This window comes from Grammomys surdaster, unplaced genomic scaffold, assembly GCF_004785775.1.
Source record: "Grammomys surdaster isolate TR1022 unplaced genomic scaffold, NIH_TR_1.0 331, whole genome shotgun sequence".
Taxonomy (NCBI): Eukaryota; Metazoa; Chordata; class Mammalia; order Rodentia; family Muridae; genus Grammomys; species Grammomys surdaster.
In genome coordinates this window covers 505,532-524,608 of record NW_021604750.1, presented here as the reverse complement: position 1 = coordinate 524,608, position 19,077 = coordinate 505,532, and the positions used below count along the sequence as shown (strand labels likewise).

The following is a 19,077-nucleotide window of genomic DNA, read 5'->3' as shown; positions in this document are numbered from 1 at the left end:
GGACAGGAGCAGACCAACTCTGTGTCTGCTCCAGCCCAAAGGACCAGTCCTTTCTTCTATAATTTTGTTGAAGATATTTACTGGCCCTTTAAGATGGGAATCTTCACTCTCATCTATACCAATTATCTTTAGGTTTGGTCTTCTCATTGTGTCCTGGAGTTACTGGATGTTTTGGGTTAGGAGTTTTTGCACTTTGCATTTTCTTTGACAGTTGTGTCCATATTTTCTATGGTATCTTCTGCACCTGAGATTCTCTCTTGTATCTCTTGTATTCTGTTGGTGATGCTTGCATGTATGACTCCTGATGTTTTTCCTAGGTTTTCTATCTCCAGGGTAGTCTCCCTTTGTGATTTCTTTATTGTTTCTACTTCCATTTTTATGTCCTGATGGATTTGTTCAATTCCTTCACCTGTTTGATTTTGTTTTCTTGTAATTCTTTTAAGTAATTTTTGTGTTTCCTCTTTAAGGACTTCTACCTGTTTACCTGTGTTCTCCTTAAATTCTTTGAGAGTGTTATTTATGTCCTTTATAAAGTCCTTTATCGCCGGGCGGTGGTGGCGCACGCCTTTAATCCCAGCACTTGGGAGGCAGAGACAGGCGGATTTCTGAGTTCGAGGCCAGCCTGGTCTACAGAGTGAGTTCCAGGACAGCCAGGACTATGCAGAGAAACCCTGTCTCGAAAAACCAAAAAAAAAAAAAAAAAAAAAAAAATAAAGTCCTTTATCATCATCATTAGAAGTGATTTTAAATTTGAATCTTGCTTTTTCAGTGTGATGGGGTATTCTGGACTTTCTAGTGTGGGAGAACTAGGTTCTAGTGATGTCAAGTACCTTTGGTTGCTGATGCTTGTGTTCTTGCACTTGCTTTTTGCCATCTGGTTATCTTTAGTGCTACTTGCACTCACTGTCTCTGACTGGTACCTTTCTTTCCTGTTATTTTGGTTGTGTCAGAACTTCTCAGAGTCCAGCTGTCTCTATGATCCTGTGATCACAAGATCCTGGGTATAAGAGCTCCTGAGACTCAGGCTGCCTCTGGGATACTGAAATCCTGGTGTGAACAATCTCCTGAGATCCAGTGATCCTATGATCCTACGTTTCTGAGCATATTAGAGCTCCTGGGAGTCCAGCCCCCTCTAGGTTTTGTGGGATTGGGAAGAGCTAACTCTCAAGATCTGCTCAGTGCTCAGGCACAGGCCAGAAGGAACCAGTGCCCCTGGCCAGGAGTGAGTACCTGGGTCTCTGTGGGTCCCAGTTACTCTCTGTTTGGGGCAGGTGTTGTTACCTCCTCACCTAAGATCTTGAAGGGGTTAGAGCTCCCAGGATACCCATGTCCTCTGGGTTTTGTGGGATTGGGTACAGAGCTGAAACTCAAGATCTACTCAGTGCTCAGGTGCAGACCAGAAGGCCTGAACTTCTTTCAATAGGTTTTCCAGTATCTTCAGTTTGCCAGGTATACTCTGATGAGATGTCAATTTTAGAAATATCCTCTTTCACATACTAAATTCATGATGTCATTGTTTATAATAGCTGAATAATATTCCATTGTGGCAATGAACCACATTTTCTGTATCTGTTCTTCGGTTGAAGGTTGCTTCCAGCAGGCAAATTGATCAAACTAGAAAATATCCTGAGTGAGATAACCCAGACCCAAAAGCTCATGCATGTTATATACTCACTGATAAGTGGATACTAGCCAAAAAGTACAGAATATCTATGACACACCCATAGACCCTAAGAAGTTAAACAAGAAGGAAGGCCCAAGTGAGGATGCTTGAATTCCACTTAGAAGGGGAAACAAAATAGTCATGGGAGGCAGAAAGAGGGAACAACCTCGTGGAGAGAAGAGAAGGGAAGGAAAAAGGGGGGCAGGAACAGGTATGGAAGAAGACAGAAAAGAATCTCAGAGGGCCTGGAGAATGAATAGAAATATGCTCCTGCCAGGGCTTGGCAATGGAGGGAGCCTCTAGAAAGTCCCAGAGACCTGGGATGGGGTGGCTCCCAGGACTCAATGTAGGTGAACTTAGATGAAATGTCCAACTGTGGAGAGATAGTACCTAAAGAAATTACCTCCAGTAGATAGACGGGATTCCCAGTGGAGGGATGGGGCCATTGACCTACCTTCAACATTTTGACCCAACATTTTTCCTGTCTAAAAGAAATGCTTGGGCAAAGATGGAGCAGAGACTTGAAGAAGTGGCTGACTAGTGACCAGCCCAACTTGGGATTCGTCCATGACCATGTTGTGCCTAGCATGGCTATCCTCTGAGAGCCTCTACCAGCAGCTGACTGAGACAGATGCAGATACAGCCAAGCATTGGATTGAGATTGGGGACCTCTGTCGAAGAGTTAGGGGAAGGATTGAAAGAACTGAAGGGGCTGGCAACTCCATAGGAAGACAAAACAGTGTCAACAAACCTAGACTCTTGGGAGCTTCCAGAGACTAAGGCATCAACCAAAGAGTATACATAGGCTGGTCCAATACCCCTGGCAAATATGTAGCAGAGGACTGCCTTGTCTGGCCTCAGTGGAAGAGAATTCCCTTAATCCTATAGAGACTTGATGCCCCAGGGAAAAGAGATGGGGGGAGGGCACCCTCTCAGAGATGAAGAGGAGGGAGAAGGGGGGAAAGAACTCTTTGAGAGGGGTCCAGGAGGGGGGCAACATTTGAGATGTTAATACATAAAATAACTAATTATTAATAAAAATCTTTAGAAAAAAGAAATGTTCTCTTTTAGGGCATATTACAACTATTATATGTTCCACACAATGGACTCTTTACCAATATATGGCTTTACTGGTTTTTAATATTAAATATGCTCATTATCAATAGCCAGTTTTACAATGCAATCAATAAATGTAACTTAAAAAATAGTTTGGATTGTTTGGGAGGCAGCTCAGTGGGTGAAAGTGCTTGGAGGTACAAATCTGACAAATTGAGTTCATTCTCTGAATTAAAAAAAATATAATTGTGAGAAACTTAAAATTATTTTTATCAAAAGCAGTTAGCGTGGACTTATGTTTCCTGCACCTTCTCTTTTACACCAATTAGCAAATCACTCTAGATTGTCTGATGATTCTAAATAGTCTAGATGCTGCCACTACCTACGCTGGAATGCTCTTTACAGAAAAGACCCTGCTGAGACACTTACTTCCTTTTTGTGTGTTCCCAAGAGCAGACTTTGTCCCAGATTTCAAATCTATCACAAGAGAGAAAAAATGCTACTTAGGAGAGAGCAGTGAAGAAAAAAAAAAGAAGAAAAAGAAGAGGGAGGTGGCAGCTTTACCTGGACAGTCATAGAGAGACAAGTTTCTGAGAGAGAACAAGCTAGACACAGGTGAAGACAAAATGAGCCAGAGAATGAGAAGGAGCTAGAAAATTAGAACCGAATGCTAAAGTTAGTATTAGGGTAAGCAGACCATTTTAAGAGAGAGAGGGGGGATGAGAGAGAGGGAGGGAGGGAGGGAGAGGGGGGGAGAGAGAGAGAGAGAGAGAGAGAGAGAGAGAGAGAGAGAGAGAGAGAACATTGCATCAGTTAGCTTCAAGAGGAATTTGAGACAGAACAGCTGAGTTGAATCAGCCAGCTAGAGTTCAAAAAGAACAAGAAAGGGTGAGCTTATTCAGCAGCAAGTCTCAGAGGTTGAAAACATTCTAGGCTGATTAGAATATTTGGAGGCTAGAAGTTTCCAGGACTAGGCCTGGGCTAGTAAGGCTCCAAAAATGACAATTACTAGAGGAGAATAAAAGTTACATTTACATCAAAATGGTGCCATGGATTCCTTTCCATCAATAACTTGTGCCTAGGAATTGAGGAGGGATCAAAGCAAGATCTAGATGACAATGCTTGATACCCATAGTTACACTTTGGGTGATAAGACATATAGACTCATCTTTCTTGCATTGAGATCATGAGATTTCTTCTGATTTCTTTGCCTCAATATTTTGGGCCTATATACTAACCTAAATGGGATGACATCTTAAAGGTCTGCTTTTAATCTTCGAGATGAATGAATTTCACAAAGACATGCTCAGATGAAGTATGGGTTCATTTATCATGGAGCTGAGCTCACCACACACAAGAGTGGAAGGTGGAGGACAACTTTCTAGAGCTGATTTTCCCTTTCTACCTATTTATGGGTCAACAGACTTGGCAACAAGAGTTTTAAGTACGGAGGCATGTTACCATCCCTGTCATGGTTTCACCAGAGCCTAGGGCGTCCAACTCTGACAATGACATGGCTCCTATCATATTTCTTTAACTTTCTATTTTGCATTCATAGAAAGAACGTAATCTGTTTCAGGCATGAGTTCTAATAATATCTCACTTTTATGAATATATGAAAAGGAATGTAAAAGCATGGAAATACTACTTGGGACATAAGATCCACTGGGTCAAACAGCTCTGTGTTCTCATCTGCATATTCAGCTAGTTAAATTCTAGGCACAGGAGAATATGTAGAATGTTTTACCTATTATGTCTTAGTTTTGTATTGCTTTGACAAAACATTGACTTTTAAATTTTTCTCTCTCTCCCTTTTAAATAGAATCTTTTATACACATATCTTGATCACACTTTCTCTTCTTCTACTCCTTCCAGTTCCCTCACATCCCAACTACTACTCCCATCTGGATCCATTAAGAATGAACAGGCTTCTAAGAGATAACAGCAAAACATAAAATAAAATATGATAAAACAAAATCCATATCATCAAAGTTGGACAAGGCAAAAGAACAGAAGGAAAAGAGCCCAAGAGAAGGCCAAGAATCAGAGACTCTGTTGTTCACACACTCAAGAATCCCAAAAGAACACTAAACTGAAGCTATACTACATACAAAGAGAACCTGGTGAAGATTCGTGCATGTCCTATCCTGCTGCTCAGTCTTTGTGAGTTCATATGATCTTTATTTAGTTGATTTTAGAGGGCCTTGTTTTCCTGGTATTTTCCATCTCCTCTGGCTCTAACACTTTTTTTCTGCCTCATCTTTCATGTTCCCTGAGCTTTGAGGGTAGGGATTTCAGAGACATTCCATTTGGACATGAATGTTTCAAGGTCTCTCTGTCTCTCTGTCTCTGTCGTTGTCTTTCTCTGTCTCCCTGTCTCTCTGTTTCTGTCTCTCTCTGTCTCTCTGTCTCTCTCTGTCTCAGTCTCTCTCTCTCTCTCTCTCTCTCTCTCTCTCTCTCTCTCTGTGTGTGTGTGATATTTGGTTGTGGGTCTCTGTATTTGTTCCTATCTGCTGCAGGAGAAACCTTGTCTGATGATGGCTGAATAGAAGGCATTGATGTATAAGTATAGAGATATTAGAAATCATTTCACTACCTGGTTTTTAAAGACCAGTAGCATTTGTTTTTACTCTAGGTATATGGGCTGTTTAGTTCTAGTTCTTGGTCACCTGAGCAATGTCAAGTGTGGATTCCATTTCATGAATCAGGCCTTAAGTCAAATCAGGCATTGGTTGGCTAATCACACAAGCTTTGCGCCACTATTGCTCTAGCATATTTGTAGCAGGACAGTATTGTAGAAGAAAGGTTTTGTGGCTGAGTTGGCATAGATGTTTCTCTTTTGATAGCCTGCAGAGTATCTGTTTGTGACATAGACACTAAAACATTACAGGTGAAGGTTCTATGAAGGCACCAGTTTAACCTCTCCATATTCAATGAGTTATGTAGATGTTGTCTTTAAGAATGAGGCCTTGCTGTCAGTTTGTCTTGGCATCAGCCTGGGTTGTTTGGGGATTTTCATGGGACTCCTTTGGCTAAAACTCAACTGGATGTAATCCAGTTCCAGTATTAGAAGCGTTTTTGGTGACAAGAGATGGTCAGAGGGGACTCTGTCTCCCCAATTATTTGGAAACCTCATTTGGATCACTTTCATATATTTTAGGATGTTTCCATTGTACTAGGTTTCCATACCATGCTCAAATGTCCCTTAATTCTAGCTGTTTCTCCCTGTATTCCCTCCCTCCCTCAAGCCTATCTCCCCTCAACACCTGATCCTCTTGATCAGATGTACAAGGCAAGCCAACAGAAGTAAGAGATCCCAAGGGAAGGCATAAGAATCAGAAACCACCTTGTTCGCATAGGAATCTCATAAGACCACTAAACTGAAAGCCATAATATATATAAAAAGGACCTGGTTCAGACCCATAAAATCTATTCTATTTTTCCCTCCCAAGGAGATCTATATGTCATCACTATTCCCACCCCTATTCCCATTGTAGCTTGATTGTCATTTACTTACCAGCTAATATCCACAATAAATGAATACATACCATAATTATTCTAGATCTGCGTTACCTGGCTCAGGATGAATTTTTTTTCCTAGTTCCTTCCACTTGCCTGCAAATTTCATGTCATTGTTTTTTTAAACAATTGAGTAATATTTTTGTGTAACTGTGCCATATTTTCTTCATCCAATCTTCTGTTGAGGGACATCTATATTCTTTCCAATTTCTAGTTACTGTGAATTGAGCAGCAATGAACGTAGTTGAGCAAGTGATTTTGTGGTACATGTTCTTTCCATATATGTCCAAAAATGGTATAGTTCGATCTTTAAGTAGATTGGCTCTTATTTTTCGGAGAAACTGATTCCCATAGTAGTTGTGTAAGTTTGGACTCCCATCAGCAATGGAGGAGTGTCCCCTTTATTCTACATCCTAGCCAGCATGAGCTGTCACTTGTATTATTGATGTCAGCCATTCTGACAGGTATAAGATGGAATTTCAAAGTAGTTTTGATTTACATTTTCCTGATAGCTAAGGATGTTAAATATTTCAATAAATGTTTTTCAGACATTCTGAGTTTCTTCTCTTGAGAATTATCTGTTTAGATCTGTATACATTTTTAAATTGGATTATTCAGTTTTTAGATATCTAGTTTCTTGAGTTCTTGATGTATTTTGTATATTAGTCCTCTAGTGGATGCTAACATTTTAAATCCTATATTGAATATGTATGGAGAAACTGAACAGCCTGTCTTGTTCTTGACTTTTGTGGAATTGTGCTAAGTTTCTTTCCATTAAGTTGATGTCTCCATGGGCTTGCTATAAACTGCCTTTTTTATGGTTAGATAAGTCCTTTGTAACCCTCATCTCTTCAGGATTTTTTTCATGAAGGAGTGTTGGGTTTTGTCAAAGGACTTTTTTACATCTGATGAGATGATCCTGTGTTTTTTCTCTTTCAGTTTGTTTATATGGTATATTACATTTATTGATTTACGTATGTTGAAACATCCCTGCATCTCTGGAATCAAGCCTACTTAATTATGGTGGATGATCTTTTTCATGTGTTTTTGGATTCAGTTTTCAAGCATTTTATTGAGTATTTTTGTATCTATGTATAATAGGGATATAAATCTGTAATTCTCTTTCTTTGTTGTTTATGTGGTTTCAGTATCAGGGTAAGTGTGGCCTCCTAAAACCAATGGGGCACTGTAGTTGGGATTTCTATTTTGTTGGGTAACTTGAGGAGTATTGGTGTGAACGCCTCTTTGAAAGTCTGGAAGAATTCTGCACTAAAACCATCTGGCTCCAGTCTATTTTTGGTTGGGAGATGTTGGATGAATGTCTCTGTTTCATTCACTAGGGGTTATAGGTCTGTTTAAAAGACTTATCTTAGTTAAACTTAGGTAAATTAAATTACCTTTAGAGAAAGCTAGCCATTTCTTTTAGATTTTTCAATTTGGTGAGGTGTAGGTTTTATGATTTTTTTTGGATTTCCTCAGTGTTTCTTGTTATGTTTCCTTTTTCATTTCTGATGTCAATTTGGATATTCTCTCTCTACCTTTTAGTTAATTTGGATATAGGTTTTGTCTATTTTATTGATTTCCTCAAAGAAAAAAAAATTACTTCATTAATTCTTTATATTGAATTTCTGTTTCTATTTTATTGATTTCAGTCTCAAGTTTGATTATTTCTTGCTGTGTATTCCTTTTGGATGTGATTTCTTCTGTCATATCTTCAAGACCTATGATTCTCTCTTCCCTCTGTTGGATTCTGTTTGTGAAGCTTGCTTCTGTTGTTTCTGTTCAAATTCCTAATTTGTCACTTCTAAAATTCCCTCAGTTTGTGTTTTATTTATTGATACTATTTCCATGTTCAGGTCTTGAACAGTTAAAAACTCACTTCATTCCACTATTTGTGTTTTCTTGGATTTGTAAAATTTATTCATTTCTTTTTAAAAATTTTTTTCTTTTATTGGATATTTTCTTCATTTACATTTCATATGTTATACTCTTTCCTGGTTCCTCCCTGAAAACCCCCTATCACACCCACCCTACCTGCTTCTGTGAGAGTGTTACCCTACCCACCCACCCACTCCCACCTCCCTGCCCTGGAATTTTTGTACTCTAGGGCATTGAGCCATCACGGTACCAAGAGTCTCTCATCTCATTGATGCCTGACAAGGCACTTATATATATGTGGCTGGAGCCATGGGTCCCTCCGTGTATACTCCTTGGTTGGTGGTTTAGTCCTTGGGAGCGCAAGGGGGTCTGGTTGGTTGATATTGTTATTCTTCCTGTGGGATTGCAAACCCTTTCAGCTCCTTCAGTCATTTCAATAACTCCTCCATTGGGGACACCATGCTCAGTTCAATGGTTGGCTATGAACATCCACCTCTGTATTTGTGAAGCTCTGGCAGAGCCTCTAGGAGATAGCCATACCAGGCTCCTGTCGGCATGTACTTCTGGCATCCACAGTTGTCTCCACATTTGCTCCCATGAGTATTTTGCTCCCCTTTCTAAGAAGGACTGAAGCATCCACACTTTGGTCTTCCTTCTTCTTGAGCTTCATGTGGTCTGTGAATTGTATCTTGGATATTCCAAGCTTTTGGACTAATATCCACTTATCAGTAAGTGCATACTATGTGTTTTCTTTTGTGATTGGGTTACCTCACTCAGGATGATATTTTCTAGTTCCATCCATTTGTCTAAGAATTTCATGAATTCATTGTTTTTAATAGCAGAAAAGTACTCCATTGTGTAAATGTACCACATTTTCTGTATCAATTCCTCTGTTGAAGGACATCTGGGTTCTTTCCAGCTTCTGGTTATTATAAATAAGGCAGCTATGAACATAGTGGAGCATGTGTCCTTGTTATACATTGGAGAATCTTTTAGGTTTATGCCCAGGAGTGTTTGTTATAGCTGGGTCCTCAGGTATGTCCATTTTTCCGAGGAACCATCAGATTGCTTTCCATAGTGGTTGTACCAGCTTGCAATCCCACCAATGGAGGCGTGTTCCTCTTTCTCCCCATCCTCACCAGCACTTGCTATCACCTGAGTTTTTTATCTTAGCCATTCTGACTGGTGTGAGGTGGAATCTCAGGGTTGTTTTGATTTGCATTTCCCTGATGACTAAGGATGTTGAACATTTCTTTAAGTGCTTCTCGGCCATTTAATATTCCTCAGTTGAGAATTCTTGGTTTAGCTCTGTACCTCATTTTTAATAGGACTATTTGATTCTCTGGATTCTAACTTCTTGAGTTCTTTGTATATATTAGATATTAGCCCTCTATCAGATGTAGGATTGGTAAAGATCTTTTGCAAATCTGTTGGTTGTCCTACTGTTTTGTTCTATTGACAGTGTCCTTTGCCTTACAGAAGCTTTGTAATTTTATGAGGTCCCATTTGCCTATTGTTGATCTTAGAGCATAAGCCATAGGTGTTCAGGAAAATTTCCCCTGTGACCATGTGTTTGAGGCTCTTCCCCACCTTTTCTTCTATTAGTTTCAGTGTATCTGGTTTTATGTGGAGGTCCTTGATCCACTTGGAATTGAGCTTTGTATAAGGAGATAAGAATGCATTGATTTGCATTCTTCTACAAGTTGTCCTCCAGTTGAACCAGCACCATTTGTTGAAAATGCTGTCTTTTTCCACTGGATGGTTTTTAGCACTCTTGTCAAAGATCAAGTGACCATATAGGTGTATGGGTTGATTTCTGGGTCTTCAGTTCTATTCCATTGATCTTCCTACCTGTCTATGTACCAATACCATATAGTTTTTTTTTAAATCACTATTGCTCTGTAATACAGCTTGAGGTCAGGGATGGTGATTCCTCCAGAAGTTCTTGTTGAGAATAGTTTTCGCTATCCTGGGTTTTTTGTTTTTCCATATGAATTTGAGAATTTCCTTTTCTAACTCTGTGAAGAATTGAGTTGGGATTTTAATGGGGATTGCATTGAATCTGTAGATTGCTTTTGGCAAGATGGCCATTTTTATTATATTAATCCTGCCAATCCATGAGCATGGGAGATCTTTCCATCTTCTGAGATCTGCTTCTATTTCTTTCTTCAGGGACTTGAAGTTCTTATCATAGTCTATGTCTTTTTATTGGGTAATGGAGTCCATTGTTGTTAAGAGATATTAAGGAAAAGTGATTGTTGCTTCTTGTTATTTTTGTTGTTAGAGGTGGAATTATGTTTGTGTGGCTATCTTCTTTTGGGTTTGTTGAAAGACGATTACTTTCTTACTTTTTTTAGAGTGTAGTTTCCCTCCTTGTGTTGGAGTTTTCCATCTATTATCCTTTGTAGGCCTGGATTTGTGAACAGATACTGTGTAAATTTGGTTTTCTCAAGGAGTATCTTGATTTTTCTATCTATGGTAATTGGGAGTTTTGCTGGGTTTGGTAGCCTGAACTGGCATTTGTGTTCTCTTAGGGTCTGTAGGACCTCTGCCTAAGGTCTTCTGGGTTTTACAGTCTATGGTGAGAAGTCTGGTGTAATTCTGATAGGTCAGCCTTTCTATGCTACTTGACCTTTTTCCTTTACTGCTTTTAATATTCTTTGTTTTGTGGATTTGGCGTTTTGATTATTATGTGACAGGAGGAATTTCTTTTCTGGTCTAGTCTATTTGGAGTTCTGTAGGCTTCTTGTATGTTTATGGGCATCTTTTTCTTTAGGTTAAGAACGTTTTCTTCTATAATTTTGCTGAAGATATTTACTGGGCCTTTAAGTTGGGAATCTTTGCTGTCTTCTATATCTATATCCTTAGGTTTGGTCTTCTCATTGTGTCCTGGATTTCCTGGATGTTTTGGGTTAGGTGCTTTTTGCATTTTCTTTTACTGTTGTGCCAATGTTTTCTATAGTGTCTTCTGCACCTGAGATTCTCTCTTCTATCTCTTGTATTCTGTTGGTGATACTTGCATCTATGACTCCTGATCTCTTTCCTAGGTTTTCTATCTCCAGTGTAGTCTACCTTTGTGATTTCTTTATTGTTTCTACTTCCATTTTTAGATGCTTGGATGGTTTTGTTCCATTCCTTCACCTGTTTGTGTTATCCTGTAATTCCTTAAGGGATTTTTGTGTTTCCTCTTTGAAGTTGTCTACCTGTTTACCTTGTACCCATGTTGTCCTGTATCTCTTTAATGGCGCTATTTATGACCTTCTTGAAGTCCTCTATCACCATTATGAGAAGTGATTTTAAATCAGAATCTTGCTTTTCCGGTGTCATGGGGTGTCCAGGACTTGCTATGGTGGGAGAACTGGGTTCTGATGATGCCAAGTAACCTTGGTTTCTGTTGCTTATGTGCTTGCCTTTCACCATCTGGTTATCTCTAGTGCTATTTGCCCTTGCTGTCTGACTGAAACTTGTCCCTCCTATGATCCTGGTTGTGTCAGAACTCCTCAGAGTCCAGCTGTCTCTGTGATTCTGTGATGCTGAAATCCTGAGTATGTCAGAGCTCCTGGGAGTCAAGCTGCCTCTGGGATCCTGAAATTCTGGTGTGACCAAGCTTTCGAGATCCTGTGATTCTGGGTGCGTCAGAGCATCTGGGAGTCGTGGGGCTGGGCTTCGAGCTACCGCCCAACGTCTGCTCAGGGCACTGGCTCAGACCAAAAGGCTATCCATTTCTTTTTCTAAGGAGCTCTATAATATTCACAAAGGCTGTTTTTTAAAGGTCTTTTTCTTTTGCTTCTTGTGAATGTTGGGATATTCAGCATCCACTGTATTAGGTTTGCTGTGCCCTGATCGAGACATTTTCATGGTGGCATCTAGGCCTCTGGCATTAGGAAGCTTACAGTTCTAGGTGATGAGATTTTGTTTTTCCTCAGAGGGGGTGTTGGGTTCCTTGGGTTTTTTTTTTTTTTTTGAGTGTGGTGTCTGTAGATTTTGTGTGGATCCAAGAGATGTGGCCACTGGTGGTTGCAGGTAAAATGTGTCTGTGGGTATTGGGAGCTGACACTTAGGGATGGGGATGGTTTGAGGCTTGAGGGGGTCCACAGGAGGGAAGAAAGCAGAGTGTTTTGCCAATGTTTCCTTAAATGGGGGCCGAGAGTGAAAGGAGATCACCTCAGAAGGTCTGCTGGAGAGCCAGATATGAAACTGCGGGATTGGATCAGGAGAAACAGGAGAGGTGAAGATCTGTAGTCAGTTTACCTGCTTCCCTGGCAGAAGTGGCTTGTGGGTTAGCATGGAATATATGCTAGAGTTGGGTGCTGAGATAAAGCAGTGTGTGGAGGGAGGGAGGTAAGGAAGGGGAGGAGGAGGAGGTCTGTGGGATCCACAGGAGGTATGGGTAGGGGAGGAGGGAAGGCTGCCCCAGGTGTTCTGTTAGAGATAGGGATGGGGCTAGGGCACTGAGTTTGGAGAAGAGGAGGAAATGGTGAAAGTCTTCAGTTAGCTTGCTTGATTCCCTGGCCTGTCCAACATCTGTATTTAGAGGGAATGCTTGCTGGTGTTGGAAACAGGGATAATGGGATAAGTTGAGGGAAATTTGAAGGAGAATATCTTTGTGATCCATTAAAGATGAGGTCACAGAGGAAAAGGAGACAGCAGCAGGTGTTCTACTACCGTGCTGAGGATGAGACTGGGGCACTGGATCTGGAGACATTCTAATATGGTACATATCTGATTTTGAACAGGTGATTTTCTTGACTTTTGCTTGTTTGGGACAGGCCGTCAGGTACTTGAACTCGTGGGGTTTAATTACCCATCCAGTCTCAGGTCTGAGTAGCTGGGGTTGAAATTTCTCTTCACCTTTTCATGAATTTTGAAGAGCTGGCAACTTAACAGTTCTTTATGAGTACTGACGTAAATCTTAGCTTTCTCTCAGCAAGCCACAATTACTTTAGAATAGCATCTTTTTGGGGTACAATTAGCAAGGAAAAGAAACAGCATGATGTGCTACCGCCAGGTGGCACAGCTTTAATAACCTGGAAGAAATGATATCGCTGTCAGGTGCGGATAAACGCACTGCGGTTAGGGTGGCCGTCACTCTTCCGTGGGCTTTGTGGTCACCGGGGAGCTCGGTCGATCTGTCCGTCCATCAGGCTGTGTTGTTGAACCTAACCTCGATAGGAACTGGGCCTCTGCACCCAGAGAAGTGTGGCTGGAGCGACTTCCAATTTCCGGAGACTCCGGCTGGCTGCGCTCACTCTGGACCGGCGGAGGCTGAGGCCCGGGCCGCGAACCACCGTTCAGTCCTTCTGGCCCAGTGGCGGAGGCGCCAGGACGGAAGCCACGGGCTCGGGCTGCGGAGCCCCGCTCCCAGTTGCGCTTCTGCGATGACTGAAGGCGTCCTGCTTTGCGCGTGTCGGGGCCAAATCCAGATTTTCATTTCGCTTCAGCCTCGGACCGCTAAGTAGGTCCAAACTGCACAAACAGGAAGGAGGGAAGGCCAGGAGTGCGGGCAGAGGGCGGGTCGTTCCCAGCAGCACCCCGGTCCCTCCCTGCCCGGGTCCCGGACCCGCTGGGGCCGGGGCGGGGCATGCGCGTCAGCTGGAGCTAGAAAAGGCGGCGGTCCGGCTCGGAGAAGTGACAGCCCAACTTGGAAGCCAGGCCGCCATGAGCGCCGCGCTTTTCAGCCTGGATAGACCGGCGCGCGGTGCACCCTGGCCCACAGAGCCCGCTGCCTTCTACGAGCCAGGCAGGTTGGGGAAGCCCGGCCGAGGGCCCGAGCCAGGGGATCTGGGGGAGCCGGGCTCCACGACCCCTGCCATGTACGACGACGAGAGCGCCATCGACTTCAGCGCCTACATTGACTCCATGGCCGCCGTGCCCACCCTAGAGCTGTGCCACGACGAGCTCTTCGCGGACCTCTTCAACAGCAACCACAAAGCGGCCGGCGCGGGCGGCCTGGAGCTGCTGCAGGGCGGCCCTACGCGACCCCCGGGTGTGGGGTCAGTCGCCAGGGGCCCGCTCAAGCGCGAACCCGACTGGGGCGACGGCGACGCGCCGGGCTCCCTGCTGCCGGCGCAAGTGGCGATGTGCGCGCAGACAGTGGTGAGCTTGGCGGCCTCGGCTCAGCCCACACCACCCACTTCGCCCGAGCCTCCTCGAGGCAGCCCGGGCCCGAGCCTCCCGCCCCGCCCTGTCCGAGAGAAGGGCGCGAGCAAGAGGGGTCCGGACCGCGGCAGCCCGGAGTACCGGCAGCGGCGCGAGCGCAACAACATCGCCGTGAGAAAGAGCCGCGACAAGGCCAAGCGCCGCAACCAGGAGATGCAGCAGAAGCTCGTGGAGTTGTCCGCCGAGAACGAGAAGCTGCATCAGCGCGTGGAGCAGCTCACGCGGGACCTGGCTGGCCTCCGGCAGTTCTTCAAAGAGCTGCCCAGCCCGCCTTTCCTGCCGCCCTCCGGTACCGACTGCCGGTAACGCGCGGTGTGGGCCTTAGAGACTCTGAACGACCGATACCTCAGACCCCGACGGCGGGAAGCAGATGCTGCCCGAATCGCTACAGTTTCTTTGGGACTTGCGAGCGACTGGAAGCTGCAGCTTGGGCACTGGACTGCGAGAGAAGCTATATGAATCTTTTCCCTTAAATTATTTTTTTATAATGGTAGCGTTTTCTACATCTTATTACCATTGCAGCTAAGGTACATTTGTAGAAAAGACTTTTCCGACAGACTTGTAGATAAGAGGAAGAGCTTATCTGCGCATGCTCTTTATATTCATTTTTACAGTATTTTTAAGAATAAAGAAGCATTTAAATCGCTGCAGCTTCCTATATTCAGTCTTTCCTGCACACAATATATTGGGACCTCACCAGAGAAAAGCAAGCACCTGGGAGCCACAGGACCAGGTGTGTTGCCCACAAGGGGTAAGGAGATGGATGAGTTTCCTCATGTTCTAGATTACCTGCGGAAGGAACATGGGAAAGCATAACTACTCCATGTTAGGTGGAAGGTGTGATCCCAGAGTATGCTGACCTGAGGCAGAGTACAGCTGGCCTAACTTTTAGGTGGTTGCGAGGTGAGAGGGTGAGAGGGTGGAAGAGAGCTGAGAGTCTGAAACTTGATTCCTCTCTGCTTTTACTTTCCTCAATCTAGGGACAACGTGCAGATTTCAAAATGTGCACCAGGACAAATTAATATCGTAGTATATAGAGAGCAGTCCCAAACTCCAGTAATTGTAATACTTGTGGGCTTAATTCCCCCATCCCCCAAGGCTATGTGCCTTTCTCCTAAGAATACTGGTTGTTCTGGTCTGCATGGCTTGTTGCTGTACAGAAGAAAATACAAAATCTCTAGGGTCCAAATATATAGCTTTGTTTGTAATTCAAATCCCTGTCCAAAGCACCGGCTTGTGGATTGCTGTGAGTCTGATCTTTGCCCTCTGTAGTAGGTCTCTGGTAGGTGTGTGGTAGAGTAAGGTACAGAAATTTCTGATTTATACAGCTCTCATCACACCCAACTCACCGAGATTGTATGGGTGACAGTGCCATCCATCTCTGGCAGTTCCCAGAACACTAAGACCACAAAGTGTTTAGGTTGGACATTTATTTATTGTAACAGAACAGTAATATTTCAATATGAGATATTGGTTGAAGCTGTACAGAGAATATTAAATACTGCAAAGAAAAAACAAATACAATATTGGTAAATGGTAAATACTTTAAAGCTACAACGATGCACATTTCCTAATGAATCAATAATAGTGCCTAAGTAGTGCAAAATGAAGACACGGAAGACATGAGAAACACTCAAAGAAACATGTCCTCAAAGCTGTAGAAAGGTAAGGTAAAAAAAAAAGATTTAATAGAGATATTTTGATTTTTAATGTACAAAACTATCCTATCAACCTCTTTACCAGAAAAATAAAAGAAGAAAGAAAAGAAACCCACTAAATTTAAAACCATAAAAACACTATAGAGTTAACACAATTCCCCAGATCAAGCCCCTGGCCTCACTGCCAAGTGCACAGATGTCAGGGAGGAGACAGAGCAGCAGTGGCTCCAGCTGTACTCAGAAGTTCAATCTCTTCCAGAGTGACGCAGCTGCTCTGCTGTGGACTGATGGACTGGACAAAGCAGAGTAAAGGCCCCATCTCCTTCCCAAGGACGCTCTCCACTTCATAACTCTGCAGGGATAGAAGCATTCTGGTTAAAGCAAACAGTGCTAAATTCCTAGACATTCTGTTCCCAACAATAATGTCACAGCCAGAACAAAGGCCCTTCCTTTCATAAGTTGCAACCTTCCTTCCAATAGAGAAGGCTTTTGGGGAGTGGGTGGGTGGGTGTGGATTATAAAAATCCCCTTTATTATAGCAAAATGAACTACTTTATTATGACAATCGAGTCTTGCTGTTTTTAGTGGCTGCCAGGATAAACTGGCCTAGGACAGGATTTGGAAGACAATGTACAGAGGAAGTGCCCTTCTTCCACGGGGGCTGGGCTTTTGGCTTTCATATGTCTCCCACTTCCTTTGGGGACACTTCCTCAATCTAGCAACACTTCTGGCCAAAGGATTTCCTGGTGCTTGCCCCAAACTTCCCTCTTCAATTGGATTCCATTTCTTCTTGAGTTACATCGGGGTAAACATTTCTTTTTGTGCTATGGTAATGTGACTGCAGTTTTTATCCACATAGTTCGTCTTGGGAAGATTTCATCTCCAGACAGAGACACAGGTACTGGGCAGCAGGGTCTGTCCCGGGTGAGGCTGTGCCCTGGCTAGGCTTTTATGGATCTAACTGCAGAGTATTTTCAGTGAGGGAAGGGCTAAAAATAAAAGTGCAAACTTAAGGAGGAGACTGCAGAAGGTGATGGCCAGTGTAGAGGAATGTGACGGGCACCACAGCCTGTCCTTTGGACAAGGCAGCTGACAACGAACTCAGGCCATCTATGGCCAAGGAGATGGAGAGGTGGAGAGAGCAGAGAATGCAGCTAACATAGCTTTGGGTCCTAAGGTCATTCTACCCGTGCCCATAGTTTGATCCCAGGTCTGCTCAGACATACTGCTTATGTTTTCAAAATAAGGTCTGGGACATAGTGCGGTGAAAGGGATGTCTTAAGCTTACTTAGGAAAGGTGGCCAGCCCAGTCAGTGCCTGTAAGGAAGTTGGGCCAACAGCCCTGGCTGGGGAGGCTTCTGTGGCCACAGCCCTGCCTTGAGAGTAGCAGCTGATGCCCAGTGGAGCAGAGATGAACCATCCCAATGAAGCCCAGATGGAACTGTACGGAGAATGTCTTTGTGGAGCGCACTGGATGTTTTGTCAATTTCCCAATGTAGCTTACTTAATACTTTGCAAATGAACAAGGTCTAGTTACAGTGTGGTTCAATAGCCTGATAGGAAAAATTAGAACTGCTGGTCCAGAGAGGAAGACTGGATACTTAGCAGGTGCTTCTCGGCAGGTTCACTGTGTGGATGGCAAGCTCACAGTCTGCTTGACAGTGAGATCTGGAAAGAGTGCCAGGATCAGGTCATCATTAGTTGGCAGAAGGATGGCAAAGGAAGGGCAGCTGAGACCTCCTTCAGTGCCTCTTACTATCTTCCTTAACCAATGCTTGTGTTAAGTGTGAAAGCGATAACCATGTTCCATGATTCTTGTCTGGTAAAAGTATGAATTTCTTTTCTTTTGAGTCAAGGTTCCATGGGATGTAGCTCAGGCTGACCTGAGCTATATAGCTGAGGACAACCTTGAATTCCTGATTCTCCTGCCTTACCTCTCACGTGTTGGGGTTGCAGGTGTGAAATACCATGCCCAGCTCAAAAGTATGTAACTTGGATTTCATAAAGGTCAGTGAAAAATCCTTTCTATGTAAAATGTTAGGTTTAGCTCTATCACCCATGAGTAGACATTAAATTCATATTTTATACTCATAAATCATATGAACTTCAGTAAAATCAACATGGTGAATTTAAAACATCGACACCAGCAAATCATGCACTGTACATATGAATAGGTATCTACATATATGAAAATGTGTCTATCTGATTTTAAGTATTTATTTATTTATTTATTTATTTATTTAATTTCATGTCTTTGAGAAAAACTGAGTGATTGGATGGAACCCAAGTTTTTCTGCATTCCAGGCAATGACTATTCTGCTGAGCTACCCCATCTCTATTTTTTTTTTTAAGATACAATATGTGTGCCTTTTCTGAAAGTTGAAGGAACAGATTTCAACCCTACATCACTGTAATGTAACCAGTAAGAAACAGCAAAAACAACAGTTAATCCATTGTTTTCATATTCACAGTGTGACCAAAATAAACATATACATTTTAATGTCTGTGTATCTTAACCAGAAACAGTACATTTGCTCCAGGGAATGGAGTATGGTTTTTATGGAGACTTCTAATTTGATTCTCTGGATTTTGTGGACGTGAATCCTCACCCAGAAGACCCACAGAATCCAGAGTGGGTGACTTGCAGCTGTGTCTGCACATAGGCCTTTGACTGCCATCTTCTGTTGGGCTCCACCTCAGGTCAGAGGTAAAGATCCTGCTAGTAGTCACTGTGGGCAGGGCTGAGGGCAATGTAGAGAGCTTGCTAAAATGTGCTCCAAGCTTGCATGGCTCTTTTGTCCCACTGATGTGGACTATGAAACTAGAGCACATACAAAGGTGACACCAAGAGCTATGACCTCCCTTTGTCATTTTACTTAATATCTGTGCACATACACAGGTAAATGTATATGTATGTACAGCCAGTGTCCAAGTAGACTCATCATATAGAAGTGCACAAAGACACACACGCATGCACACACAGACATAGTATAGCCAGTGTTCCAGGAGACTCATATACAGGAGCATGTACACACACACAGACACACATTATAGCCAGTGTCCCAGGAGACTCATACACAGGAGCATGTACACACACACAGACACAGACATACACAGTATAGCCAGTGTCCCAGGAGACTCATA

The 19,077-nt window shown here is 43.0% G+C and overlaps 2 protein-coding genes across 2 annotated transcripts in view; one reads left to right on the top strand and one right to left on the bottom strand.

The window, feature by feature from the left end:
- The first annotated feature begins 13,752 nt into the window (after positions 1 to 13,752).
- Cebpd (CCAAT enhancer binding protein delta) lies at positions 13,753 to 14,921 on the top strand. Its single transcript, XM_028778257.1, has one exon. The coding sequence runs from the start codon at positions 13,775 to 13,777 to the stop codon at positions 14,579 to 14,581; it is 807 nt and encodes a 268-aa protein (XP_028634090.1). The 5' UTR covers positions 13,753 to 13,774; the 3' UTR covers positions 14,582 to 14,921.
- Positions 14,922 to 15,690: 769 nt separating this feature from the next.
- The window catches only part of Spidr (scaffold protein involved in DNA repair), a 270,432-nt gene continuing 267,045 nt past the window's right edge, over positions 15,691 to 19,077 (bottom strand). The window contains exon 20 of the mRNA XM_028778256.1: positions 15,691 to 16,285. Coding sequence (XP_028634089.1) covers positions 16,133 to 16,285 — 153 coding nt within the window. The 3' untranslated portion in view covers positions 15,691 to 16,132. The remainder of the gene's footprint in view (positions 16,286 to 19,077) is intronic.

Bases quoted from the DNA above. Each gene is read 5' to 3' on its own strand.
- Cebpd (XM_028778257.1), top strand. From the start codon at position 13,775: ATGAGCGCCGCGCTTTTCAGCCTGGATAGACCGGCGCGCGGTGCACCC.